The following is a 23,416-nucleotide window of genomic DNA, read 5'->3' as shown; positions in this document are numbered from 1 at the left end:
CCTATCCCAGCAGGTGCAGAACCGTAAAGTGTCCTACTTGCCAGAGGGTTCCTCCCATTTTAGTTTAGCATTAAGGCTCCTGTACCTTTGGTTTGCATTAATATCTGTTACTTTTTTGAGAGTTCATACAGTTGAAAGCAAGAGCATAGGTACCTGTCATAAGCCCTCCATAATTATATGTCAGACTTGATCCTAGACCTGCTTGCGTGATGATAAGTGCATACACACCATTCATGGAAACGTGGTAAAAAACCTGGCATTCCGCTTCCTGCCACCGCCTGCTGTCATCATAGGAATGCCTGTCACATTCACACCCTGGGCATTCGGTTTTTTCTTACCAAGGGAGAAGAAATCATTGAGGCAAGTAGGTGTGCATGATACAGCCCCACAGGCTATCTTATGCTATCTTCAATTTTTATAAAATGTGATACAAGGTATTTCAGTGAGATACTCATCCAGCTGCAGTAACTTTCCCAGGTTGCTCAGCTAGTTGGTAACAGAGCGAAGTTTAAATCTCAGCTTCCTCATCTGTGAAAGGGGAATAAAAATATGGCAGCCTCACAGGGTTATGGTCAGGAGCAGATTAGTTTTCAAATAACCTAGAATGATGCCTGGCTCAATAAATGTCAGCTGTCATTTTTATCTGAGCTCTTGTCCACAACTCGAGTGATGCCACATGGATGGGCTCCGCTGGCTGCCTGCAAGGTGCTAGATGTAAGGTGCCCATCGTCTCAGATGAATGAGGGCCACTGATGCAGCAGGAGCTTCGCCTCTCATCCTCAGTGAATGATTCCATTTCCGACAGTATAAGAACAAGACACAAGAGATGTGATAAGCTTTCTAAATTCACGTGTCACCAAGAAAATGGACCGCCTCTCTCTGATTGTCACTTGAAAGAATAATGGAGGAGGACCAAGGGCACAGGGACCGTGAACATTTGAGGAGGAATCTGCTGCTTCACTGACCTCTCCTGTCCCAGGGGGAGGGAAAAAAGGACCCAGTTACTCAAAGCAGAGGTCGAAATATTTTAGGATTTATGAGCCATGCTGCTTCTGTCACAAGTCCTCAGCTCTGCCACTGTAGCACAAAAGCAGCCATCGACAACCTGTAAATGAGTCACTTTGGCTGTGTTCCACTGAAACTTTATTTATGGGCACTGAAATTTGAATTTCATGTAATTTTCATGTACCACAAAATATTATTCTGATTTTTTTCCCCAACTGTTTAAAAAATGTAAAAACTATTCTTAGTTCCCAGGTGGTACAAAAAGAGGCAGCAGGCTGGGTTTGTCCCCCAGGCCATAGTTTGCTAGCCCTGACAGCACCAGCCGGAGAGTCAGATCTGTCACGGTTCACTGGTTGTTTGACTGAGCAAATTATCTCACATGTCGTGAACTCAGTTGCCTCTAGTGAGAACAAGAGACTTATCCTAAAGGAGCCCTGGGATTCCTTCTAGCACTAAAAGGCCAAGGCTGTGTGGTTGTCATGTGGTTTTACAGTCAGACAAACCTGGGTTCTAGTCCTGGTTCAGCCTGTGATTTGCTGGGGGATGTTGGGCAAGTTCCTAAGCCTCCCAGTGCCTCGGTCGCCTCATCTGTAAAGTGGGGATAAAAATGATGTCAACTTTAGGGTTGCTGTGAAGATTCAGCTGATAGGATACTTGTGAACCCCTTTAGTCACTTGTCCAAAAAACATTTATTATACCTAGCATATACTGAATAAGTGCTAACTTATTATTCTTTTTAAAAAAGCTGAATTCCTATTAATATAATACTTTTAAAAAGACAGCTTCTGCACCCTTTGACTAGAGAGTGGTTTTCTTCACAGCCCTGTGATAAAAAGCTGGCTGGAATGGCAGGGAGGGGCTGCACCTTTTGAACAAAGCCCTGTAATTTGTATCCCCTACTGTTGTCTTCTCTCCATGTAATGAAAGCAAAGAACGAATTTTGATAAATTAACCTGGCATCTCTGTATACAGCTCTCTCACTCCACCCAGTGGCAGGAAGTCAGTGGTAAATCATGCAGAAGAGGTGGAGAATTTTTAAAGATTTTAATAATTATTATTATTCTTTTTATAATATCCTCTACCAATAGAGCAAGATTTCATTTTAAAATCGGTCCCCTTTGACTCTCTATGTATTGCTGTTCTTAAGGCATGCAGTGGGTAGGTAACGATTTAGCTGAGTGGCTTTCAACAGGCAGATATTAAGAAATGCCTGAAGTTCGACCAGCATGAGTTGATCAGTTAACTGTATAGGTGGTTGTTAAAAGTGTTGTCCTGCAGCCTCATTAAAAAGCAATGCAGCGTTTAATAAATATTAGAGCATGTCAGCAGCGCAATTTAAATGTGGGGAAGAGATCAATTTCCTTTGTAATTGGGTGCACAGGCATAAACAGTCTGTTTGGAACTCTTGATTCTGTGTCACGGTTTAAAGCAGCTATGATGGTTTCTATTTAGAAATAAAGACTGGGGAGGGAATGGGAGATGTCAGCCACTTGGTGAATCAAGAAGAAACTAACCTGAAATGCTCACATAATATCATTAACAAAAGGAATCCGCAAACGAGCAAGGCTCCCTCTGTTCCTCTTTTCTTTTCCAGTGACCTCATTTCAGTGACTGCTGTTTTTCTTTCTAACCCTCTTCTCTGTGCATCCCCACTTCCCCTTCCAGCTGCTCTCTCAACAGGAACCAGGAAGCGACCTGTAATTCCTCTCCAAGGCAGGGTCCGTGGGCAGCAGGGCCTGCCCTGGCTTTGCTTCTCCCTGGCCTGTCCCTAGCCCTGCCGGCCGAGGAGAAGCCAGTCAGGGTGCTGGAAGGGAGATGCTGGCAGGGTCAGGGTAGGGCTGCTGCAGAAGGGCCTTGGCAACCTCACTTGTTTTCCCCTCACTCTCTGTTTGACTCTTTGTCTCTCATTCTCTTAGTTGTCTCCGTCTCTAGTCTCCTCTTTCATCCCTTCTCCCTCTCTCTCTCTCTCTCTTTTTTTTTTTTTTTTTTTTGTCTCTTTCCCTTTCTCCCTCTCTGTCTCTCTTGTCTCTCTGTGTCTCTGTCCTGCCTCTCTTTCTGTTTCTTTCTTTCCGACTCTCCTGCCTCAGGCTCTGCCATGCCTTCTGTCTCATCTGTTCTCTGTCTGTGTGTGCTTCTCTCTTTCCTGCCTCTGTTTCTGACACCCCCCCCCCACACACACCTCACGTCACAGATTTGCATCTGACCAAGGCCCCTCTGTATGTGCCCCCTTCCTCCTCATACTCCTGTGCCCGAGCTTTATATTTCAGAGCGAGGTTCTCTTCCAAGACTGCGTGGTTCTGAGCATGCCTAGTATGTGCTTAATAATTAAGGCTGTAATTAAAGTGTAACTGCAAGTATAATTAAAATTCACTTCAGTGGATCCTGGAATGATGAAGCGATTAGGCAGTTTGATATGGCCCTGCAGGAGTAGCTGGAGGGAGAGAAGGGCCGTGTGTTAGTGTGGCGCTGCCCCACCCTCTCTTACCCCGGCCCCACTGGCTAGTTGTTAACATTGAGCACAGCAGCCTCTTGTGCCTGGGCGGCCGGCAGTGACAGCAGCTTGGAGTCCTCCCTCAAGGGCACTCAGTACAGCCAGTTAATACACGGACCTTCTTAGAGAAAGAGGCCACGACAGAAGCCCTTGAGAACTTAGAGAAAGCTCAGGAGCAGCCCTCCTCATTTTCTCTCAGGCCATTTGGGGTTTTGATTTCAACCTCCTGAAGAAGCGTTATTTGGGGGTGTTGGGTCAGCAAGGCGATCAGAAGAGGACTCACCCACACTTGCCGCCGCCTCGAGCACACTTTGTACGGATGAGCCCATCTGTAGTTATTCAGTCCCTCTACAGGCACGTCCTGTGTGTGGGATACTGTGCTGAGCCTGGAGGTACGCGGTGAGCAAGGCTGACCAAGTGGCAGCCCTCGTGAAGCGTATGCTTAGCGGGGACAGAGCAACATCAATAAGCAGTCCAAATAGTGCTGTGATTTTAGATGTACAAAGTATTCTAGAAGCTCATCTTACAATCCCCTACTCTGGATTGGGGGTTGGGATGTGGTGACAAGAAGGCATCCCCAAAGAAATGTCATTTAAACAGGTAGCTCATGGGCATATGGTGTCTGCCCAGCAGAGGGGGCAACAGAGCTCTGGTTGGAGGGCACAGCAGGCCAAAGCCCCAGCTTGTCTGTAGGTTCACAGATTTCTTTGTCAGTCATTTTCCCCCTTGGGAATATCTGGTGCTAAGTTGGGTGCTGAAGAGGGGATTAATTAAGGAACTGGCTAGTTGGTTATATCAATCCATTTTTCCCTCCCCCCAGAAAGTGATCAGGAGCTTATTTCAACCATACACATGGAAAGGAACTCAGCTAACCATGAACAAACAGTTCTTTCAGTGGGCAGGAACCATAATAAAGTTGGCCCTCAGGAGGAGGAGGGTCTGACTTGGAGGCAGACCTCAGGAACATCATTCCAGCACTTGTCTCTTCACTTGACTTCTTCACCCTCTGAGTATTTGCACAGACTTTCTCTTATCTGCTTGCTTGTGACTGGTAAGTCCTTTTCATGCTACTACTTTCTATTTCATGGAAACTACTCTTTGAGATTCTCTGGAGAGCGAATCTAATTGGACAAGCTAATGACCGTGGTCTGTGTTTGGACCACCCTTGGGTCAGGTGCAGTCAGTGTCTTGGGAACAATCGAGGTCCGCCTTGGGACAGAGAATACCCCGTGGTCCCTCATAGAACAGGGGACAGTGGGGATGGAAGGTTTAGCCAGAAGGGGAGATTGGAAAGAGGAGACATCCTAGTTGTATGTGATCCTTGTTCTTTTTTTTTTTTTTTTTTTTTTTTTTTTTTCACACACACACACACTGTATTTTATTTTTACAAGAGATAAATAGACTGACACCAAGCATTGTACATGGATGACCACATCAAAAGCAACAATGATTGCAGTTACCAAACATGAAACACACTCATACTATGTCATAATATTGACATTCAGTCCAGTAATCCTCCACTGTAACAGCTCCTTTACTTTGCAGTGAAAATTGATTTGTATATTCTTTGCCTCTGAGTCCTTGTGGGATTTTTTTTTTTAAATTCAGACAGAAAGTCACAAAAATTATACTCATCCTCATCAGTTCACTCAGTCCCATGTAATTCATTTTTTTTTTCATCTTGATATTTTGTTAGCACTTTTATGAGTTCATCAGTTTTTCATTAGAGTTCTGAAAATGCTTATTCATTCAGTTCAGCAGTACAGTCAGTTACCAGAAACCTGTACTTGTCAGAGTCTTTTCCATGAATTTCTTGAAGATGAAACCCTTTTATAGGAACATATTTGCAAAATCATCAGAGTACACCCAGAACTGTCTGTAAATGACAAGAGACTTAAAAATGACCACGGTTAAAGATTTGATGAAAGTTCATAATAATGCAGTTGACAAGAAAATTAGTTATTTCTGAGATATACATTTAAAGTAATAACTAGGATTATTACTTATAACATTATACCAGAACATATAAGATTTTTAGAAATTTCATGTAATGTCTGAAACATTTATATTAACATATTTCCATACATATTTCCATACAAATACAAATATAAGATTTTTAGAAATTTCATGTAATGTCTGAAACATTTATATTAACATATTTCCATACATATTTCCATACAAATACAAATATAAGATTTTTAGAAATTTCATGTAATGTCTGAAACATTTATATTAACATATTTCCATACAAATTTCCATACAAATACAAATATAAGATTTTTAGAAATTTCATGTAATGTCTGAAACATTTATATTAACATATTTCCATACAAATAACCCAATGAAAGTTTAGTATTAGTTGTTTTGTTTGTTTTTTTATACTGCAGGTTCTTATTAGGCATCAATTTTATACACATCAGTGTATACATGTCAATCCCAATCGCCCAATTCAGCACACCCCCATCCCAACCTCACCGCAGTTTTCCCCCCTTGATGTCCATATGTCCATTCTCTATATCTGTGTCTCAACTTCTGCCCTGCAAACTGGCTCATCTGTACCATTTTTCTAGGTTCCACATACATGCATTAATATACGATATTTGTTTTTCTCTTTCTGACTTACTTCACTCTGTATGACACTCTCTAGATCCATCCACGTCTCAACAAATGACTCAATTTCGTTCCTTTTTATGGCTGAGTAATATTCCATTGTATATATGTACCACAACTTCTTTATCCATTCGTCTGTTGATGGGCATTTAGGTTGCTTCCATGACCTGGCTATTGTAAATAGTGCTGCAATGAACATTCGGGTGCATGTGTCTTTTTGAATTACGGTTTTCTCTGGGTATATGCCCAGTAGTGGGATTGCTGGGTCATATGGTAATTCTATTTTTAGTTTTTTAAGGAAACTCCATACTGTTGTCCATAGTGGCTGTATCAATTTACATTCCCACCAACAGTGCAAGAGGGTTCCCTTTTCTCCACACCCTCTCCAGCATTTGTTGTTTGTAGATTTTCTGATGATGCCCATTCTAACAGGAGTGAGGTGATACCTCATTGTAGTTTTGATTTGCATTTCTCTAATAATTAGTGATGTTGAGCATCTTTTCATGTGCTTCGTGGCCGTCTGTATGTCTTCTTTGGAGAAATGTCTATTTAGGTCTTCTGCCCATTTTGGATTGGGGTGTTTGTTTCTTTGATATTGAGCTGAATGAGCTGTTTATATATTTTGGAGATTAATCCTTTGTCTGTTGATTCATTTGCAAATATTTTCTCCCATTCTGAGGGTTGTCTTTTCGTCTTGTTTATGGTTTCCTTTGCTGTGCAAAAGCTTTGAAGTTTCATTAGGTCCCACTTGTTTATTTTTGTTTTTATTTCCATTACTCTAGGAGGTGGATCAAAAAAGATCTTGCTGTGATTTATGTCAAAGAGTGTTCTTCCTATGTTTTCCTCTAAGAGTTTTATAGTGTCCAGTCTTATATTTAGGTCTCTAATCCATTTTGAGTTTATTTTTGTGTATGGTGTTAGGGAGTATTCTAATTTCATTCTTTTACATGTAGCTGTCCAGTTTTCCCAGCACCACTTATTGAAGAGACTGTCTTTTCTCCATTGTATATCTTTGCCTCCTTTGTCATAGATTAGTTGACCATAGGTGCGTGGGTTAATCTCTGGGCTTTCTATCTTGTTCCATTGATCTATGTTTCTGTTTTTGTGCCAGTACCATATTGTCTTGATTACTGTAGCTTTGTAGTATAGTCTGAAGTCAGGGAGTCTGATTCCTCCAGCTCCATTTTTTTGCCTCAAGACTGCTTTGGCTATTCGGGGTCTTTTGTGTCTCCATACAAATTTTAAGATGATTTGTTCTAGCTCCGTAAAAAATGCCGTTGGTAATTTGATAGGGATTGCATTGAATCTGTAGATTGCTTTGGGTAGTATACTCATTTTCACAATGTTGATTCTTCCAATCCAAGAACATGGTATATCTCTCCATCTGTTGATATCATCTTTAATTTCTTTCATCAGTGTCTTATAGTTTTCTGCATACAGGTCTTTTGTCTCCCTAGGTAGGTTTATTCCTAGGTATTTTATTCTTTTTGTTGCAATGGTAAATGGGAGTGTTTCCATAATTTCTCTTTCAGATTTTTCATCATTAGTGTATAGGAATGCAAGAGATTTCTGTGCATTAATTTTGTATCCTGCAACGTTACCATATTCATTAATTAGCTCTAGCAGTTTTCTGGTGGCAGTTTTAGGATTCTCTATGTATAGTATCATGTCATCCGCAAACAGTGACAGTTTTACTTCTTCTTTTCCAATTTGTATTCCTTTTATTTCTTTTTCTTCTCTGATTGCCGTGGCTAGGACTTCCAGAACTATGTTGAATAATAGTGGTGAGAGTGGACATCCTTGTCTCGTTCCTGATCTTAGAGGAAATGCTTTCAGTTTTTCACCATTGAGAATGATGTTTGCTGTGGGTTGTCATATATGGCCTTTATTATGTTGAGGTAGGTTCCCTCTATGCCCACTTTCTGGAGAGTTTTTATCAGAAATGGGTGTTGAATTTTGTCAAAAGCTTTTTCTGCATCTATTGAGATGATCATATGGTTTTTATTCTTCAATTTGTTAATATGGTGTATCACATTGATTGATTTGCGTATATTGAAGAATCCTTGCATCCCTGGGATAAATCCCACTTGATCGTGGTGTATGATCCTTTTAATGTGTTGCTGGATTCTGTTTGCTAGTATTTTGTTGAGGATTTTTGCATCTATATTCATCAGTGATATTGGTCTGTAATTTTCTTTTTTTGTAGTGTCTTTGTCTGGTTTTGGTATCAGGGTGATGGTGGCCTCATAGAATGAGTTTGGGAGTGTTCCTTCCTCTGCAATTTTTTGGAAGAGTTTGAGAAGGATGGGTGTTAGCTCTTCTCTAAATGTTTGATAGAATTCACCTGTGAAGCCATCTGGTCCTGGACTTTTGTTTGTTGGAAGATTTTTAATCACAGTTTCAATTTCATTACTTGTGATTGGTCTGTTCATATTTTCTGTTTCTTCCTGATTCAGTCTGGGAAGGTTATACCTTTCTAAGAATTTGTCCATTTCTTCCAGGTTGTCCATTTTATTGGCATAAAGTTGCTTGTAGTAGTCTCTTAGGATGCTTTGTATTTCTGCGGTGTCTGTTGTAACTTCTCCTTCTTCATTTCTGATTTTATTGATTTGAGTCCTCTCCCTCTTTTTCTTGATGAGTCTGGCTAATGGCTTATCAATTTTGTTTATCTTCTCAAAGAACCAACTTTTAGTTTTATTGATCTTTGCTATTGTTTTCTTTGTTTCTATTTCATTTATTTCTGCTCTGATCTTTATGATTTCTTTCTTTCTGCTAACTTTGGGTTTTGTTTGTTCTTCTTTCTCTAGTTTCTTTAGGTGTAAGGTTAGATTGTTTACTTGAGATTTTTCTTGTTTCTTTAGGTAGGCTTGTATAGCTATAAACTTCCCTCTTAGAACCGCTTTTGCTGCATCCCATAGGTTTTGGGTCGTCGTGTTTTCATTGTCATTTGTCTTTAGGTATTTTTTTATTTCCTCTTTGATTTCTTCCATGATCTCTTGGTTATTTAGTAACGTATTGTTTAGCCTCCATGTGTTTGTCTTTTTTACGTTTTTTTCCCTGTAATTCATTTCTAATCTCATAGCGTTGTGGTCAGAAAAGATGCTTGATATGATTTCAATTTTCTTAAATTTACTGAGGCTTGATTTGTGACCCAAGATGTGATCTATCCTGGAGAATGTTCCGTGCGCACTTGAGAAGAACGTGTAATCTGCTGTTTTTGGATGGAATGTCCTATATATATCAATTAAATCTATCTGGTCTATTGTGTCATTTAAAGCTTCTGTTTCCTTATTTATTTTCATTTTGGATGATCTGTCCATTGGTGTAAGTGAAGTGTTAAAGTCCCCCACTATTATTGTGTTACTGTCGATTTCTTCTTTTATAGCTGTTAGCAGTTGCCTTATGTATTGAGGTGCTCCTATGTTGGGTGCATATATATTTATAATTGTTATATCTTCTTCTTGGATTGATCCCTGGATCATTATGTAGTGTCCTTCCTTGTCTCTTGTAACATTCTTTATTTTAAAGTCTATTTTATCTGATATGAGTATAGCTACTCCAGCTTTCTTTTGATTTCCATTTGCATGGAATATCTTTTTCCATCCCCTCACTTTCAGTCTGTATGTGTCCCTAGGTCTAAAGTGGGTCTCTTGTAGACAGCATATATATGGGTCTTGTTTTTGTATCCATTCAGCCAGTCTATGTCTTTTGGTTGGGGCATTTAATCCATTCACGTTTAAGGTAATTATCGATATGTATGTTCCTATGACCATTTTCTTAATTGTTTTGGGTTTGTCTTTGTAGGTCCTTTTCTTCTCTTGTGTTTCCCACTTAGAGAAGTTCCTTTAGCATTTGTTGTAGAGCTGGTTTGGTGGTGCTGAATTCTCTTAGCTTTTGCTTGTCTGCAAAGCTTTTGATTTCTCCATCAAATCTAAATGAGATCCTTGCCGGGTAGAGTAATCTTGGTTGTAGGTTCTTCCCTTTCATCACTTTAAGTATATCATGCCACTCCCTTCTGGCTTGCAGAGTTTCTGCTGAGAAATCAGCTGTTAACCTTATGGGAGTTCCCTTGTATGTTATTTGTCGTTTTTCCCTTGCTGCTTTCAATAATTTTTCTTGTCTTTAATTTTTGCCACTTTGATTACTATGTGTCTCGGCGTGTTTCTCCTTGGGTTTATTCTGTATGGGACTCTCTGCGCTTCCTGGACTTGGGTGGCTATTTCCTTTCCCATGTTAGGGAAGTTTTCGACTATAATCTCTTCAAATATTTTCTCTGGTCCTTTCTCTCTCTCTTCTCCTTCTGGGACCCCTATAATGCGAATGTTGTTGCGTTTAATGTTGTCCCAGAGGTCTCTTAGGCTGTCTTCATTTCTTTTCATTCTTTTTTCTTTAGTCTGTTCCGCAGCAGTGAATTCCACCATTCTGTCTTCCAGGTCACTTATCCGTTCTTCTGCCTCAGTTATTCTGCTATTGATTCCTTCTAGTGTAGTTTTCATTTCAGTTATTGTATTGGTGATCTCTGTTTGTTTGTTCTTTAATTCTTCTAGGTCTTTGTTAATCATTTCTTGCATCTTCTCAATCTTTGCCTCCATTCTTATTCCGAGGTCCTGGATCATCTTCACTATCATTATTCTGAATTCTTTTTCTGGAAGGTTGCCTATCTCCACTTCATTTAGTTGTTTTTCTGGGGTTTTTTCTTGTTCCTTCATCTGGTACATAGCCCTCTGCCTTTTCATCTTCTCTATCTTTCTGTAACTGTGGTTTTTGGTCCACAGGCTGCAGGATCGTAGTTTTTCTTGCTTCTGTTGTCTGCCCTCTGGTGGTTGAGGCTATCTAAGAGGCTTGATGGGAGGCTCTGGTGGTGGGTAGAGCTGACTGTTGCTGTGGTGGTTAGAGCTCAGTAAACCCTTAATCCACTTGACTGTTGATGGGTGGGGCTGGGTTCCCTCCCTGTTGCTGTGGCGGTCAGAGCTCAGTAAAACCTTAATCCACTTGACTGTTGATGGGTGGGGCTAGGTTCCCTCCCTGTTGGTTGTTTTGCCTGAGGCAACCCAACACTGGAGCCTACCCGTGCTCTTTGGTGGGGTTAATGGCAGACTCTGGGAGGGCTCACGCGAAGGAGAACTTCCCAGAACCTCTGCTGCCAGTGTCCTTATCCCCACGGTGAAACAGAGCCACCACTCGCCTCTGCAGGAGACCCCCCAACACCAGCAGGTAGGTCTGGTTCAGTCTCCCCCAGGGTCACTGCTCCTTCCCCTGGGTCCCGATGCACACATTACTTTGTGTGTGCCCTCCAAGAGTGGGGTCTCTGTTTCCCCCAGTCCTGTCAAAGTCCTGCAATCAATTCCCACTAGGCTTCAAAGTCTGATTCTCTAGGAATTCCTCCTCCCGTAGCCGGACCCCCAGGTTGGGAAGCCTGACGTGGGGCTCAGAACCTTCACTCCAGTGGGTGGACTTCTGTGGTATAAGTGTTCGCCAGTCTGTGAGCCACCCACCCAGCAGTTATGGGATTTGATTTTACTCTGATTGCGCCCCTCCTACCGTCTCACTATGGCTTCTCCTCTGTCCTTGGACGTGGGGTATCCTCCTTGGTGAAGTCCAGGGTCTTCCTGTCAATGATTGTCCAGCAGCCAGTTGTGATTCTGGTGCTCTCGCAAGAGGGAGTGAGAGCACGTCCTTCTACTCCGCCATCTTGGTTAATCCCTCTGATCCTTGTTCTTAAATAACTTATAGCCTCGTTGAGGTTCAGATGATCTCATGCATGGGAAAGTGCTGTGTGTTTTAAATGTCAAACAGGAGTCACCAGGAAATCAAAATAGAGTCTGAAAAGCGAAGGATTTTGAAACCAAATCCTGCCAATCAGTCACTAGGCCTCAGTGCTCTTGGCTTAAAAAAAAAAAAAAAAAGAACTGATTTATAAACACCAAACTCACAAGTTCATTTAGAAACATAGATCTCACAGAGTCCTTGTAAGGGTCAAATAAAGTAATGTGGGAGGACTTTGTAAATCAGAGATTTTTTTTATTGTTGTTATGATGATGATGATGACATATTTACAAAATCATAAGAAGGACTTATTCAAGTATAGCGTGGATGTTTCAAGCATTGTTGAATGCTCATTGCACTGCTTCCTAACTATGACTAGCCATGCTCGCTAGACTAGCCTTTAACTTATTTGTGCCTCAGTCCTCTCCTCTGCAAAAGGAAGATAATAATAGAAGCTATCTCAGGGTTGCTACTGAGGAACAAAGGAGCTAGTGTACTTAGAACCCCAGAACAATGTGTGACCCATGCTAAGTGATAGCTGCTATTATTGCTTTTATTATTATTATGGCTACTACTAGCACAGCTAATTCAGTCCAGTTAGACAGAGCTTGGCAGGCGTGGGTGAGACCTGTACCCACAGGAGGAATCACATGGAGGAAAGGTAGATTAGAAGGTGAGGAGTGTTCAGGCAGATGAGACTGCCTCTTGGGGTGATGCATGGGCATCTTGGGAGCTGTGTATTGAGGAAGGAAGAGGGAGAAGAGCCTTCTGTATCTTAGCATAGATTTCTTCCCTGGCAGGTTGGAGGCCAGGTGGAGAGTGAGTGCTGGTCCATGTCTCTGTTGAAGGAGATAAACATTTCCATATTTAACTTGCACTGACCTCCTGGTGCAAAGACTGATTCAATTCTGTGTCTGTCAGGACTTTGATTCACGCTGCGTCACTACTCCATGAAAGCGCTGCCTACAGGTTAATGTTGGAATCCCTTAGCTTGGTACCCAACACCTCCCACAGTGTGATCCTCTGTCCTACTTTTCAACCTCTGGGACCTTGGCTGAAACTTTACCAAATGAATCAAAATGCACACTGAGGTTGTTCTTAATGAAATAATAAATCTTTACATCTGCATTAAGTTAAGTACCAGTGTGAAACAAATTGCCCCGAAATTTAGCTGATTAACCTAAGGAACATGGATCGTCTCGAAGTTTCTGTTTTGGGGAATCCAGGGCTGGCTTAGCTGGGTCCTCTGGCTCAAGGTCTGTCACAAGTACAATCACATTGTTGCAGCCTGGGGTCCTGTCGCAGCCTGCCTTGGGGAGGGTCGCCTCCAGGCACAGTCACATGGTTGTTGACAGGATGCAGCTCCTCTTGGGTTGTTGGAATGAAGGCCTCCGTTCCTCCTTGGCTTTTGGCTGGAGGCTGCCCTGAGTTCCTTGCCTCGTGAGCTTCTCCATAGGGCAGCCCATCGCCCACAGCGTGGAAGTTGGCTTCGTCAGAGTGAACACACAGAAAGTGGACTTTGTCTCAGAAGTGACCTTCCATTACTTTTGCTATATTCTTGTTCATTAGAGGCAGGTCCTGGCTCCAGCCCACACTCAAGGGGCGTGAGCACCAAGAAGTCGGGATCAATCATTTAAGAGTCATTTTAGAAGCTGCCTCCCACCCTTACAAAGTAGTCTGTTAGTTAAAGTAATGCTCACTCCCGTAACAACAGGTATGTGCTGAAATGTCAGAGGCAACATACTAGAAGTTTCTTTCTCACTCATATAAAGTTGGAGAGGGTGAGTGAGCCAGGTGCTCTGCTCTACAGGGTTACTCAAGCTTCTGGGCTGAGGGAGTCATTGTCATCTGAAAAAAGTGTCTTCCAAGGTTGTCTTAGCTGACAGCATTCCAGAAGACAGACAAGGAAAACCAAGAGAGAGAGAATATAGAGAGTACCAATGGAGATGTTATGGGCATGTTTTTCATTTCTGCTCACAGTGTATTGGCCAGAACTCAGTCACATGAGCCTCCCGCCTGCGAGGGGACCCGGGAAATGCAGTTCCTGTTTGGGCAGCCACTTCCCAGCAGTAGCTCTCTCCCCCCGTAGCAGAGGAGCATGGATCTTTGGAAGACAGCCAGCCATGACTGCCACAGAAACTTCGCCTTTTACAGAATGCTTTCACATGTATTATTTCATTTGCTTCTCATGGCAACCTGTGCTACCAGCATTATTACCTCATTTTAAAGACAGGGAAACAGACCAGCATGTCGTTAGAACATAATTAAAGAGAGCAGGATTCAAGTACCATGTCTGCCTCTTACAACCTGTGTGACTATGAAGTTCCCCTGTGAACCTCTCTGTGCCTCAGTTATCTCATCTGTGAAACAGGGACAATGGGATTTATTCATAGTCATTGTAAAATTTTCATATGCCCCATGTAAGTCACTTAGCATTATATCTGGTATGCAAGATTAGCATTGCACTGGTATGCAAGTGTTTAATCAGTATTAGTCATGAGGAAGATGATCACAATGTTATGTCTGGAGGTAAAGAAGTTGAGGCGCAAAGGAGTTAAATGATTTACCCAAAATTTTGCAACTAATAAAGTGCCCAGCCAGGATGGGTGGCTGGGAATTTTAGGTAACAACTTCCCTACCTTTCTTGCTTGCCCTAGAGCAAGTTCTTGCTTGCCCTAGAGGCCATTGGTCAGATTCCTGTGTAAAGTTGCAGTGAGTCAGCCTTGACCCGAAGACACAGTGCCCAGTGTCCCCTTCCCCATGGCTCTGGTGGACCCAGGGTCCCGGGAAAATCAACACTGCACCACCTTCCCAGCTCATCTGCTCCTCCTTAACTTGGCCTCGGCCTTTTTGTATGAAACATGCTGACCGAGCACCTCCTTTTAATGTATACTCTGAGGTCCTCCAAGGCCTATATTTCAAGGTCTTTGTGTATAAATAGGCTCTGTCTTGCTAACTAGATGAAAGCACGGGAGATGATGTAAGATGAGATGTTTCTTTAAGACACTTAAATTTTATCACATTTCTCCCAGGGGCTTGTTCACACTGAAAGAAGAGAAAAGCATTTCGCATGTTAAATAGTCATCGAAGAACACATTTGGGTAGGGTAGCTTGGCCCGCAAACGCTACAGATCCACAAGGAATGGCCAAGAGACATCATCAGAGGCTACGATGTTCATTTTCATGGCATCTGAACTTATATAGAGTGGGGAAGAAGCATAAATGGACACATTGAATACTGTCATTGTCTCCAAGCAGTGGATTCATGGCCTTAGGTGGGCAGATTCTCTGAACTTCAGATCTCAGATTAGGTCACAACTCAGACCCTTCGTTTCAAGAGATCATTAAGACAAAAGACTTCTGGAATGGGCCAAAACCACATTAAGTCCACTTGAGTGTGGATTATCAGCAGAAATTTCAACTTCTATCAGTAAAAAATGTCCATTAGCCTCTTGCAAGTCCTATCTTTCATCTTTTTTTCTAGCTGGACCATCACTTGATACAGATCTTGTCACATCATCTTTCTCGTCAATGACATTGATTAGAACCTGAATTTAATTTAGTTCCTGGTGAAAAGCCACAGGTAGATTAGTCCTGAGCATCCTCATGTATTACTGCCAGTACTCCATACCATCCCAACGCCTTGATTTACCATTCTCTTGCTCATTTTTTGTGCATAACTTTTTCTTTAGATTCCGTATTCAGACTATTCAATCAAAGGATAAATCCATTTCAGAATATTTTCCTCTTTCAAACTAGTTGAACAAGGTGTTGTTAATCTTTCTTTGTTCACAGTCTTCTAAGAACCTCATATTTCCATTTTTTTAATGCCAGAGAAAATATAGGCAGTATCTTTTTTAATGCCAGACATTTGAGGTGAAAAGAGGAAAAAAATAAATTTGTCATCTGGATGTATCTAAATAGCCAGATCTGGATCATAAAAAGCTGAACTGAGTTGTAATTAAATGGTGTTAGGAGACTCGGGCATCCCATGATTTCAGATTGTACGAAACGTCCTGGGGCACCACCTGCAGTTCCATCTCAGTGACTGTACACCATCCCCCCACCCCCTTCCAGGAACCAATGTGCATGAGGCCCAGAACATTCTCAGTAACAGCGGACTCCCCATTACTTCGGCCGTCGACCTGGAGGATGCAGCCAAGAAAGCTGTGGCCAGCGTGGCTGAGAAGTGATGTCTTTGTCCTGATCCCTTGGAAGAAGAAGTGCATTTACCCATAAAAAGTGATGGTTCTCTCATCACTGTGAAGAAAATGGTTATCCCACTGGGGAAAAAACGGGGAAGGGAGGAGCAAGAATCGCCGTATAAGAAACTCCAATCTGTATTTTCTTGAATATCTAGACAGCCTAAATAATCTGATTTCCCTTATAGTCTTCATTAAATTAATGCCCTGCCTTCTAATACTTCTCTGTCATGGTGAGCTAGCTCGGTAGGCATTATTTTGCCAACTTTGGGGAGCAGTCTATGTGGCCAACCAGTGTGCATGTGAGATCAGGCCCTGGTTCATTTACAACAATTTTGGTGCACATTTCGTCCTGTGTAATAAAAAAAAATAAAAAAATAAAAAAATCACAGGCTGTAAAAAAAAACTCAGATAAGATTACATTTAACAGTTTTACCACCAAAAGGTGCAGCTAAGACATTGAAACAAATAGGTGTTATAAACTGCAACAGTTTTTACAATTTCCAACTCCAACATGTTTAGAAAATCCATAAATATTACAAAATATATTTTACAATGAAAGATCTGCAGTCAATACCCCATACATGTATCCTACCATTTGCCTTAATATTGAATATACTGTTTACCTCACACTAAAAATAAAGCCAGAAGCCTTACTTGTGATTTTGAAGTAGAAGTTTCTCTTTTAATATCAAAACTGAAGAAGGTTGATTCTTCTGGAAATCTCTGACTGTCATTTCAAGATGAGACAACACTGAAAATTAAATTATGCTGTGAGTGTCACTGTCTTCTCTCCCCTCCCATTTTCCCTCAGAATCTACCACCTGGGAAAATGTAATTGGGAGAATGTGGCTTTTTTGCAGTGTCCATTTTTATGGTGGGAAAGAATGTGATTTAGGTTTTTGTTTAAATTTTGGTAAATTTTTATCTGTACAGAAATTCAAATAAAATCCTCTGTTTTGTAAACTCTGATATCTGTGTTTCTTATTTTAATCAATTTTATTCCTCAAACAATTTTTTTCTTTTACTAAGACACTAGCCTTAGTGTCTTAGGCATATATCCAAAGTTAGAAAATTTGGGTTGTCCCAGGATTATTCCAGTTCTACTCAACTTTATCAGCAGCCGTATCTGTTAAGAGATTATTTAATGAAAGAATGAACATTATATACACACCAGAAGCCCAGGTAAGTGCCACAGATGTCTAACAGGTTAAAATGTGACCTCAGTTTGCATAAGGAAATATACAGACATAACCTCCTCCCATATGTGAGGCTCAGGTGCCAACATTAACAGTTTTCCTCTCAATGTACAAATGTGTCACAGACCAAACCTTTTTGTTGGGTTTTTTTTTGTTTTTTTTTTTTACCAGTTTTTACATTGTTCTCATAAATTTCATATCTGGACAAAAGTTAAAAAGTCATTATTTTATAGATCCATATTTGCCATGGAGAAAGAGCTCATTTGATAGATCAGTCTTGTGTCCTTTCTTAATTGTTATGCAATGCATGAAAAATATTAAGTGTCTTTTTAAGTGTGTTTTGGTTTTTGATACATTAACTAGTTAGTATTGTAAAAGAAATAATGTATACTCTGTCATTTAGACAAAAACTACATATTTGACTCTTTTGCCCTTTGTAAAAGCTTGTGTTCACATGGCTGTACATATTGATGTTTCTAATCAATACAGTTTGGAGGAGGGGATAAAGAAATTAAATCGTTCATGTGATTATTTTATAACAAGGTTAATAACAAGCAAATAGCCCTTTATTTTCAGATAAGTGGGAAGCTTTATTTTCTAGGAAGCTCAAAGTATTGAGTTTATGTTGCTTGCATAGTATCCCTGTTGCTCAGCACAGTATAGCTTCCGTAAGTTTTTATGAAATGAATTTCTGGTGTGTGTGTGGCCACAGCTATACTGAGTACAGAGTAGAAGTGGGGGCAGTTGGTGTTGGTTGTGGATTTGAAGTCCATACATTACCTCCTCCAGGGTGCCCTACATTTCTGACCTTCTGGCGTCCCCTTCGAGTCTTTGTCTCAGCTGTACTATATGTAAGGGTGAAAAATAATTTCCTTTAAATTTGATTAGTATTTGTTAAACTTGGCCCTATCCTAAGCAAGAATATCCATGAAAGGAGGTGACAGTCTAAACACGGTACTCAGTATCCAAGAAGCCTGAAAAGTAGTACACACTTTTTTACCCGAACTGCTTTGCACGTAAGATTTTAATGGATTTGCTAGTCTACCATGTCAATCTCCTAGAACCAGCATCAGATCTAGAGGAGATTAAAGTCCTGACCCTTTCACTTACCAACATTCACTTCTTTGGGTTGAATAATCTCTCATATTTGTATAGATTCTTTTGTAGTGGCACAAAACCAACTCAAGCTTAAGAAAAAAGCTTTCTTTAAAAAAAAAGAAATAGTAATTATGTAATTACAATTTGTTCTTGTAATTACAAAAGGCAGATGTTTTTGGTTACAGTTAAGGCTAGATCTGGAAACTCAGAGCCTCAGAGCGTGAACTCTGCATCTATAGCAGCTTGTCTCTGTGTTGGTTTCATTCTCAGGCAGCCCATTTCCACAAGGTGGCAAAATGGCTGCTGGCCATCCCAGGTACATATTCTCAAGCTTAGCATCCCTAAGGGAGAAGGAGTGGGACAGGGGGCAAGAAAGAGTAAAGATGGAAGAAAGGGAGGGTGGGAGGGAGAGGGAGAAGGAGAGGGGGAGAGAGAGAGAGAAGGGAGGGAAGGAGGAAGGAAGGAGGGAGGGAAGGAAGGAAGGGAGGAAAGAAGGAAAGAGGGGAGGGAGGGAAGGAAGGGAGGAAGGAAGGAGAGAAGAGAGGAGAGGGAGAGGTTGGTTGTCTCCTGGTAATTCTAAGACACATTCCAGAATTGAGATGATCAGTTTTAGGTCAGGAACCTATCCCCGAACCAGTCCTCTGGCCAGGAGTTTACAGGGCTCTGACGAGTCCAGACTGGGTTAAAGACCCACTTGTTGGCCTGGGAACGAGACCACCCTCACCCAAACTACCAGAGCTGAGAGTAAGAAATGGAGGGGGTAATTCCATAAGGAAATTGGGTACCCAATAAGAAGAAGCAGTGTTTTCTGGAAGAGAAAAAATAAGAGATGATAACCACAGTCATCAACCATAGAGCAATTATGTTGAACCAATTGTTCTGTAAGGACTGTTCCAACTCTGAAATGTCATGATTTTATTCTATTAATTTCTTACCATTTCTTTGGAGTCCATTCTTACACATGCATACAGGTGACCAGGATTTTTGAATAGTTGCTGCTTGAGTCATCTTAATGTTTGACTTTGATTTATTTGTCTTGAACGGTAATGTCCACATAAGTAATGGCGTTGAGGCCCTTTGCTCAATTTTAGTTTTCTATTTAAGTTGTAATTCAACTCATGCATTAGTAAAATAGCCAGGTAATTTTTTTTTTTTTAATTTATTTTTGGCTGTGTTGGGTCTTCGTTTCTGTGCAAGGGCTTTCTCTAGTTGCGGCGAGCGGGGGCCACTCTTCATTGCGGTGCACGGGCCTCTCACTATCGCAGCCTCTCTTGTTGCGGAGCACAGGCTCTAGCCAGGAAATTTTAAATGACCTGACTGGATCTGTGAATCCCTTTTAGTTAGTTATTTTACAGTTTATATGCTATGTCCATCCCTCTCAGTTTGCTTTCGGCAAGAAAAAAGATTATCATTCTAAAGAATTATTTTACTTTTATTCAAGGTTTTAATAAAATGAGAGGAAAAATTATGTTTTGACATTTCTAAATTAAATATTTAAAAATCTGATTATTTGCAGGATACAATATATATTCAAATAATTAAAATAAATGAAAAATCATATAATAGTGGTTAAAAAAAAACAGTGTGAGGAAGAGCAAGAAAGGCTGTGTTCTTCCATATCCTTCTAGATTTGGAGTTGGCAAATTAAGGCCCGAGGGACTATTTAGTAAATAAAGTTTTATCGACTCACAGCCATGCCATTTATTTGCATTTTGTCTATGGTTGCTTTCATGCTACACTAGCAGAGTTAAGTAGCTGTGATAGAAATTTTATGGCGCTAGAATATTTACTTGTTGACCCTTCACAGAAGAAGTTTGCCAACCCCTTCTCTATATAAATAAAAATACAATATTATCCTCAAAATGACAGCACAGATGATTGTTTCCAAACCTGGGAAAGGCAGATTTAGGCATTAAAGTGAAACATGAATAAGTAGGAAATATGATTTTTGACCCCTTTGCATTTTAAACCCTGTGAAAATTGACTAGTCTGCAAAAGGCCATTTGCCAATGAAAACCTTTTAAATTATGTTAATTTGCTTCTTTCCATCACCACAAGAACTGCCTGTACATAGCTCTTTGTGCTTCTGAACATATGCTATTCTTAACTACTTACAGGTGTATTGGAATAATATCAAATCATGACTATGAATATTGAACTCCCAAAGAGCTGTACCTATCGAGTCATACTCAAAGTGGTCCTTGCTAGAGAATTTTTTGTGCATAATTTAATCTTGGGGTCCTGGGAAGATTATAAGAAAGCGAAGGAAAAAGTGATTTCACTGCACCTGATCCCTACAATATTGTTGTAAAGGCATTATTTCATTTTATCTTTGGGGAAACAGTGAGATAAAGTTGCTCTGCTAAAGTTACATAGTTAGTGGCAAAAATTTAGGCTTCTGGACTTCTGATTCTTGTGAAATTCTATCACTTCTAGTGCATCATTGCCCAATAGAACTTCCTGTGATGATGGCAATGATAAGTATTGGTGCTGTCCATTATACAGCCACATATGACCATTAAGCACGGAGAACTGAATTTTAAAGACTATTTAATTTCAAATAATTATTAGCCACTTGTTGCTGGTAGCTACCATTTTGGACAGCACAGCTCTGTAGTCTAAATCTACTGGTTTTTTATGCATTACTTTCACATCAGAGGAGCTCACGTTGATTCAGTGCTTCCTTTGTTCCAGGAACTTTACAGCTGTTGCCTTAATTAGTCCTCTTAGCATCCCTGTGAATCTATCATTCCTCTATTACAGATGAGATGTTTTACAGGTGGTATGTATCTCAAGGCAGGTAAGAACATGACTAAGAACACAATACCGATATGTGACTGGTCAGGATTGAAGTCTGATATTCTGAATCCAAAGCTAGTGCTTTTTGTTTTAAACCTGTCAGGAACCAAATCCAGTATAGTTATGCTGCTGATAGCGTTGGATAATTTGAAAGAATGTTAGAGGCAAAGATGTTTAGCAAGCTGGATGCTTGAATCGTTTGCCTTTTTAGTGTACCTTATACCTTGGGAAGGAAAATTTAAAAGCTGAAAGATCGTCCTGTGCAGTTGGACAAGTTGTATAGACTATAATGGGAATGGCACCTTTCCACACTCGCACAGTAAGACATAAGGTAGGGGCCATTTTCTAGGGACCTAATTCCAAGTGCCTTTTGGTTAATTCATTGCCTTCCCTGATATACAAAATGATGACCACCCACAAGACAAAAGGCAGAGGGGCAGGAAAGGTGAAGGCTGGAGACAGTATTATCATAGCAGTAGGAGAAAATTTAGATAGAAGTATCATTACTCTTCTGGAAAATTTAGGTCTAGAAGTCTTGTCTCATATTTTAATATTCAATATAGGCCAGTTGCAATTCTTAGGTACCTTATGCCAAACATCACAAATCAATTAGATTTTATATGCCAACTGTGGAAAAATACATCTTTTTTCTTGTTCCTCTCGTGTGTGCAGAGGCAGTGTGTGGAGGCATGTTTTTTTGTTTGTTTGTTTTTTTAACTGGGAGCCCTTCTAGCCCTTTTCCTAGCTACAGGAGAAAGAAATTAAATACAGTCATTATGTAGCAGTTATTTAGAGATCTGTTCTCAAAGATCAGACAGAAACTGGGATAGACTGGAAGATTTGGAGGTTCTTATTTGGAGTTAATTTTCAGTTGTCTTTTAATGTTGACTATTCATGTACTCTAAATCCTTATAATTATTTCCCCTGAGGGGGGAGGGGAAAGTTTAAAGACCTTGTATTAAGAGCACAAGCTACAAACAAAGACTAGATAAACTGCAATCTACTAAAATAAAGAAATTGTTTGCAGAAAGTTTTTCCAGAGAGTGGAATCAACCCAAATGTCCATCAGCCAATGACTGGATAAAAGGAATGGGGTATATCCGTGTTCATGAATAAAAAGGAATGAATGCTACAGCATGGATGAACCTTGAAAGCATTAAACCAAATGAAGGAATCCAGTCACAAAGGCCTGTATTATATGATTCCACTTTTAGGAAATGTCCATGGTACACAAATCTATAGAGATAGCATGTAGATTAGTAGTTGCCAGGACTGGAGAGGAGAGGAGAATGGGGAGTGACTGCTAATGGGTTTTCTTTTGGGGTGACAAAAATGGTCTGAAATTGGATAGCAGTGACAGTTGCACAACTCTTTGAATATACTAAAATCCACTGAACTGTATACTTTTCAGGGTGAATTTTACAGTATATGAATTCTCAATAAAGCTGTTCTAGATACAGGATGGATAGACAGATAGGTAGGTAGGAGGCCTTGTATTAGGAGTTGCATGTGTTAATAAAGGCATAGGTTGGGTTTTATTTCCAGCTCTTCATTTATATTATCTCATGGGATTACAGTCAGGTGACCTTATCATGTAGTGATCATTTTGTGCATGTATTCATGAGAAGAATAGTTAGTAACCTTGCTTTCTGGATTCCAAAGAAAAACCTATTACTTTTTAAAAAACATTTGGACCTTTATTTAAAAAGTCATTTTTTCCCACCTTCAACACTATGTCTTGAAACATTTAAGTTTATTGTTCTTTTTCAAATCACCCCTAGTTTTATATAGTTGCTTTAAAAATTGCCTTTGAAAGATGCCTTTTTACACATTAACTTTTAAATAAGAATCCTTTACATTTCTGTTAATTGTTTAGAATGTTATACAGTTTGTGTGGACACATTGACCTTTATAAGCTTTAAGATATTGCCTGTGGATTTCAAAAAATGATCATAAAATATTTGAATACATTTGAAATACACTAAAATGTATTTTTATAGTTTTATTTTTTAAATTTTACAAAAATCCAGTTATATTAACAATAAGAAAGAGAATAAGCAAGGTTGGCAAGAATATAGGGAAATAGATACTCCCCTTTCAGGTGGCCATTGCTTTATAATCAGTAAAACCTTTCTGGAGGTAGTTTTTTGGTATGCTCAATAGCCATAAAAATGTTCATAGTTGAGGGGGGAGGGGCCAATATGGTGGAGTAGAAAGAACCTGAGCCCACCTCCTCCCACATGCAC

General features: G+C 40.3%; 1 protein-coding gene across 1 annotated transcript in view; it reads left to right on the top strand.

Annotated features, from left to right (window-relative positions):
* SUCLG2 (succinate-CoA ligase GDP-forming subunit beta) overlaps nt 1-17,046 on the top strand; it is a 261,759-nt gene extending 244,713 nt beyond the window's left edge. Inside the window, exon 11 of the mRNA XM_036868951.1 lies at nt 15,950-17,046. Coding sequence (XP_036724846.1) covers nt 15,950-16,065 — 116 coding nt within the window. The 3' untranslated portion in view covers nt 16,066-17,046. The remainder of the gene's footprint in view (nt 1-15,949) is intronic.
* The last annotated feature ends 6,370 nt before the right edge of the window (nt 17,047-23,416 follow it).

Source organism: Balaenoptera musculus, chromosome 11 (assembly GCF_009873245.2).
Source record: "Balaenoptera musculus isolate JJ_BM4_2016_0621 chromosome 11, mBalMus1.pri.v3, whole genome shotgun sequence".
Taxonomy (NCBI): domain Eukaryota; kingdom Metazoa; phylum Chordata; class Mammalia; order Artiodactyla; family Balaenopteridae; genus Balaenoptera; species Balaenoptera musculus.
The sequence above is the reverse complement of the archived record's forward strand: the minus strand, read 5'-3'. Positions and strand labels throughout refer to the sequence as shown.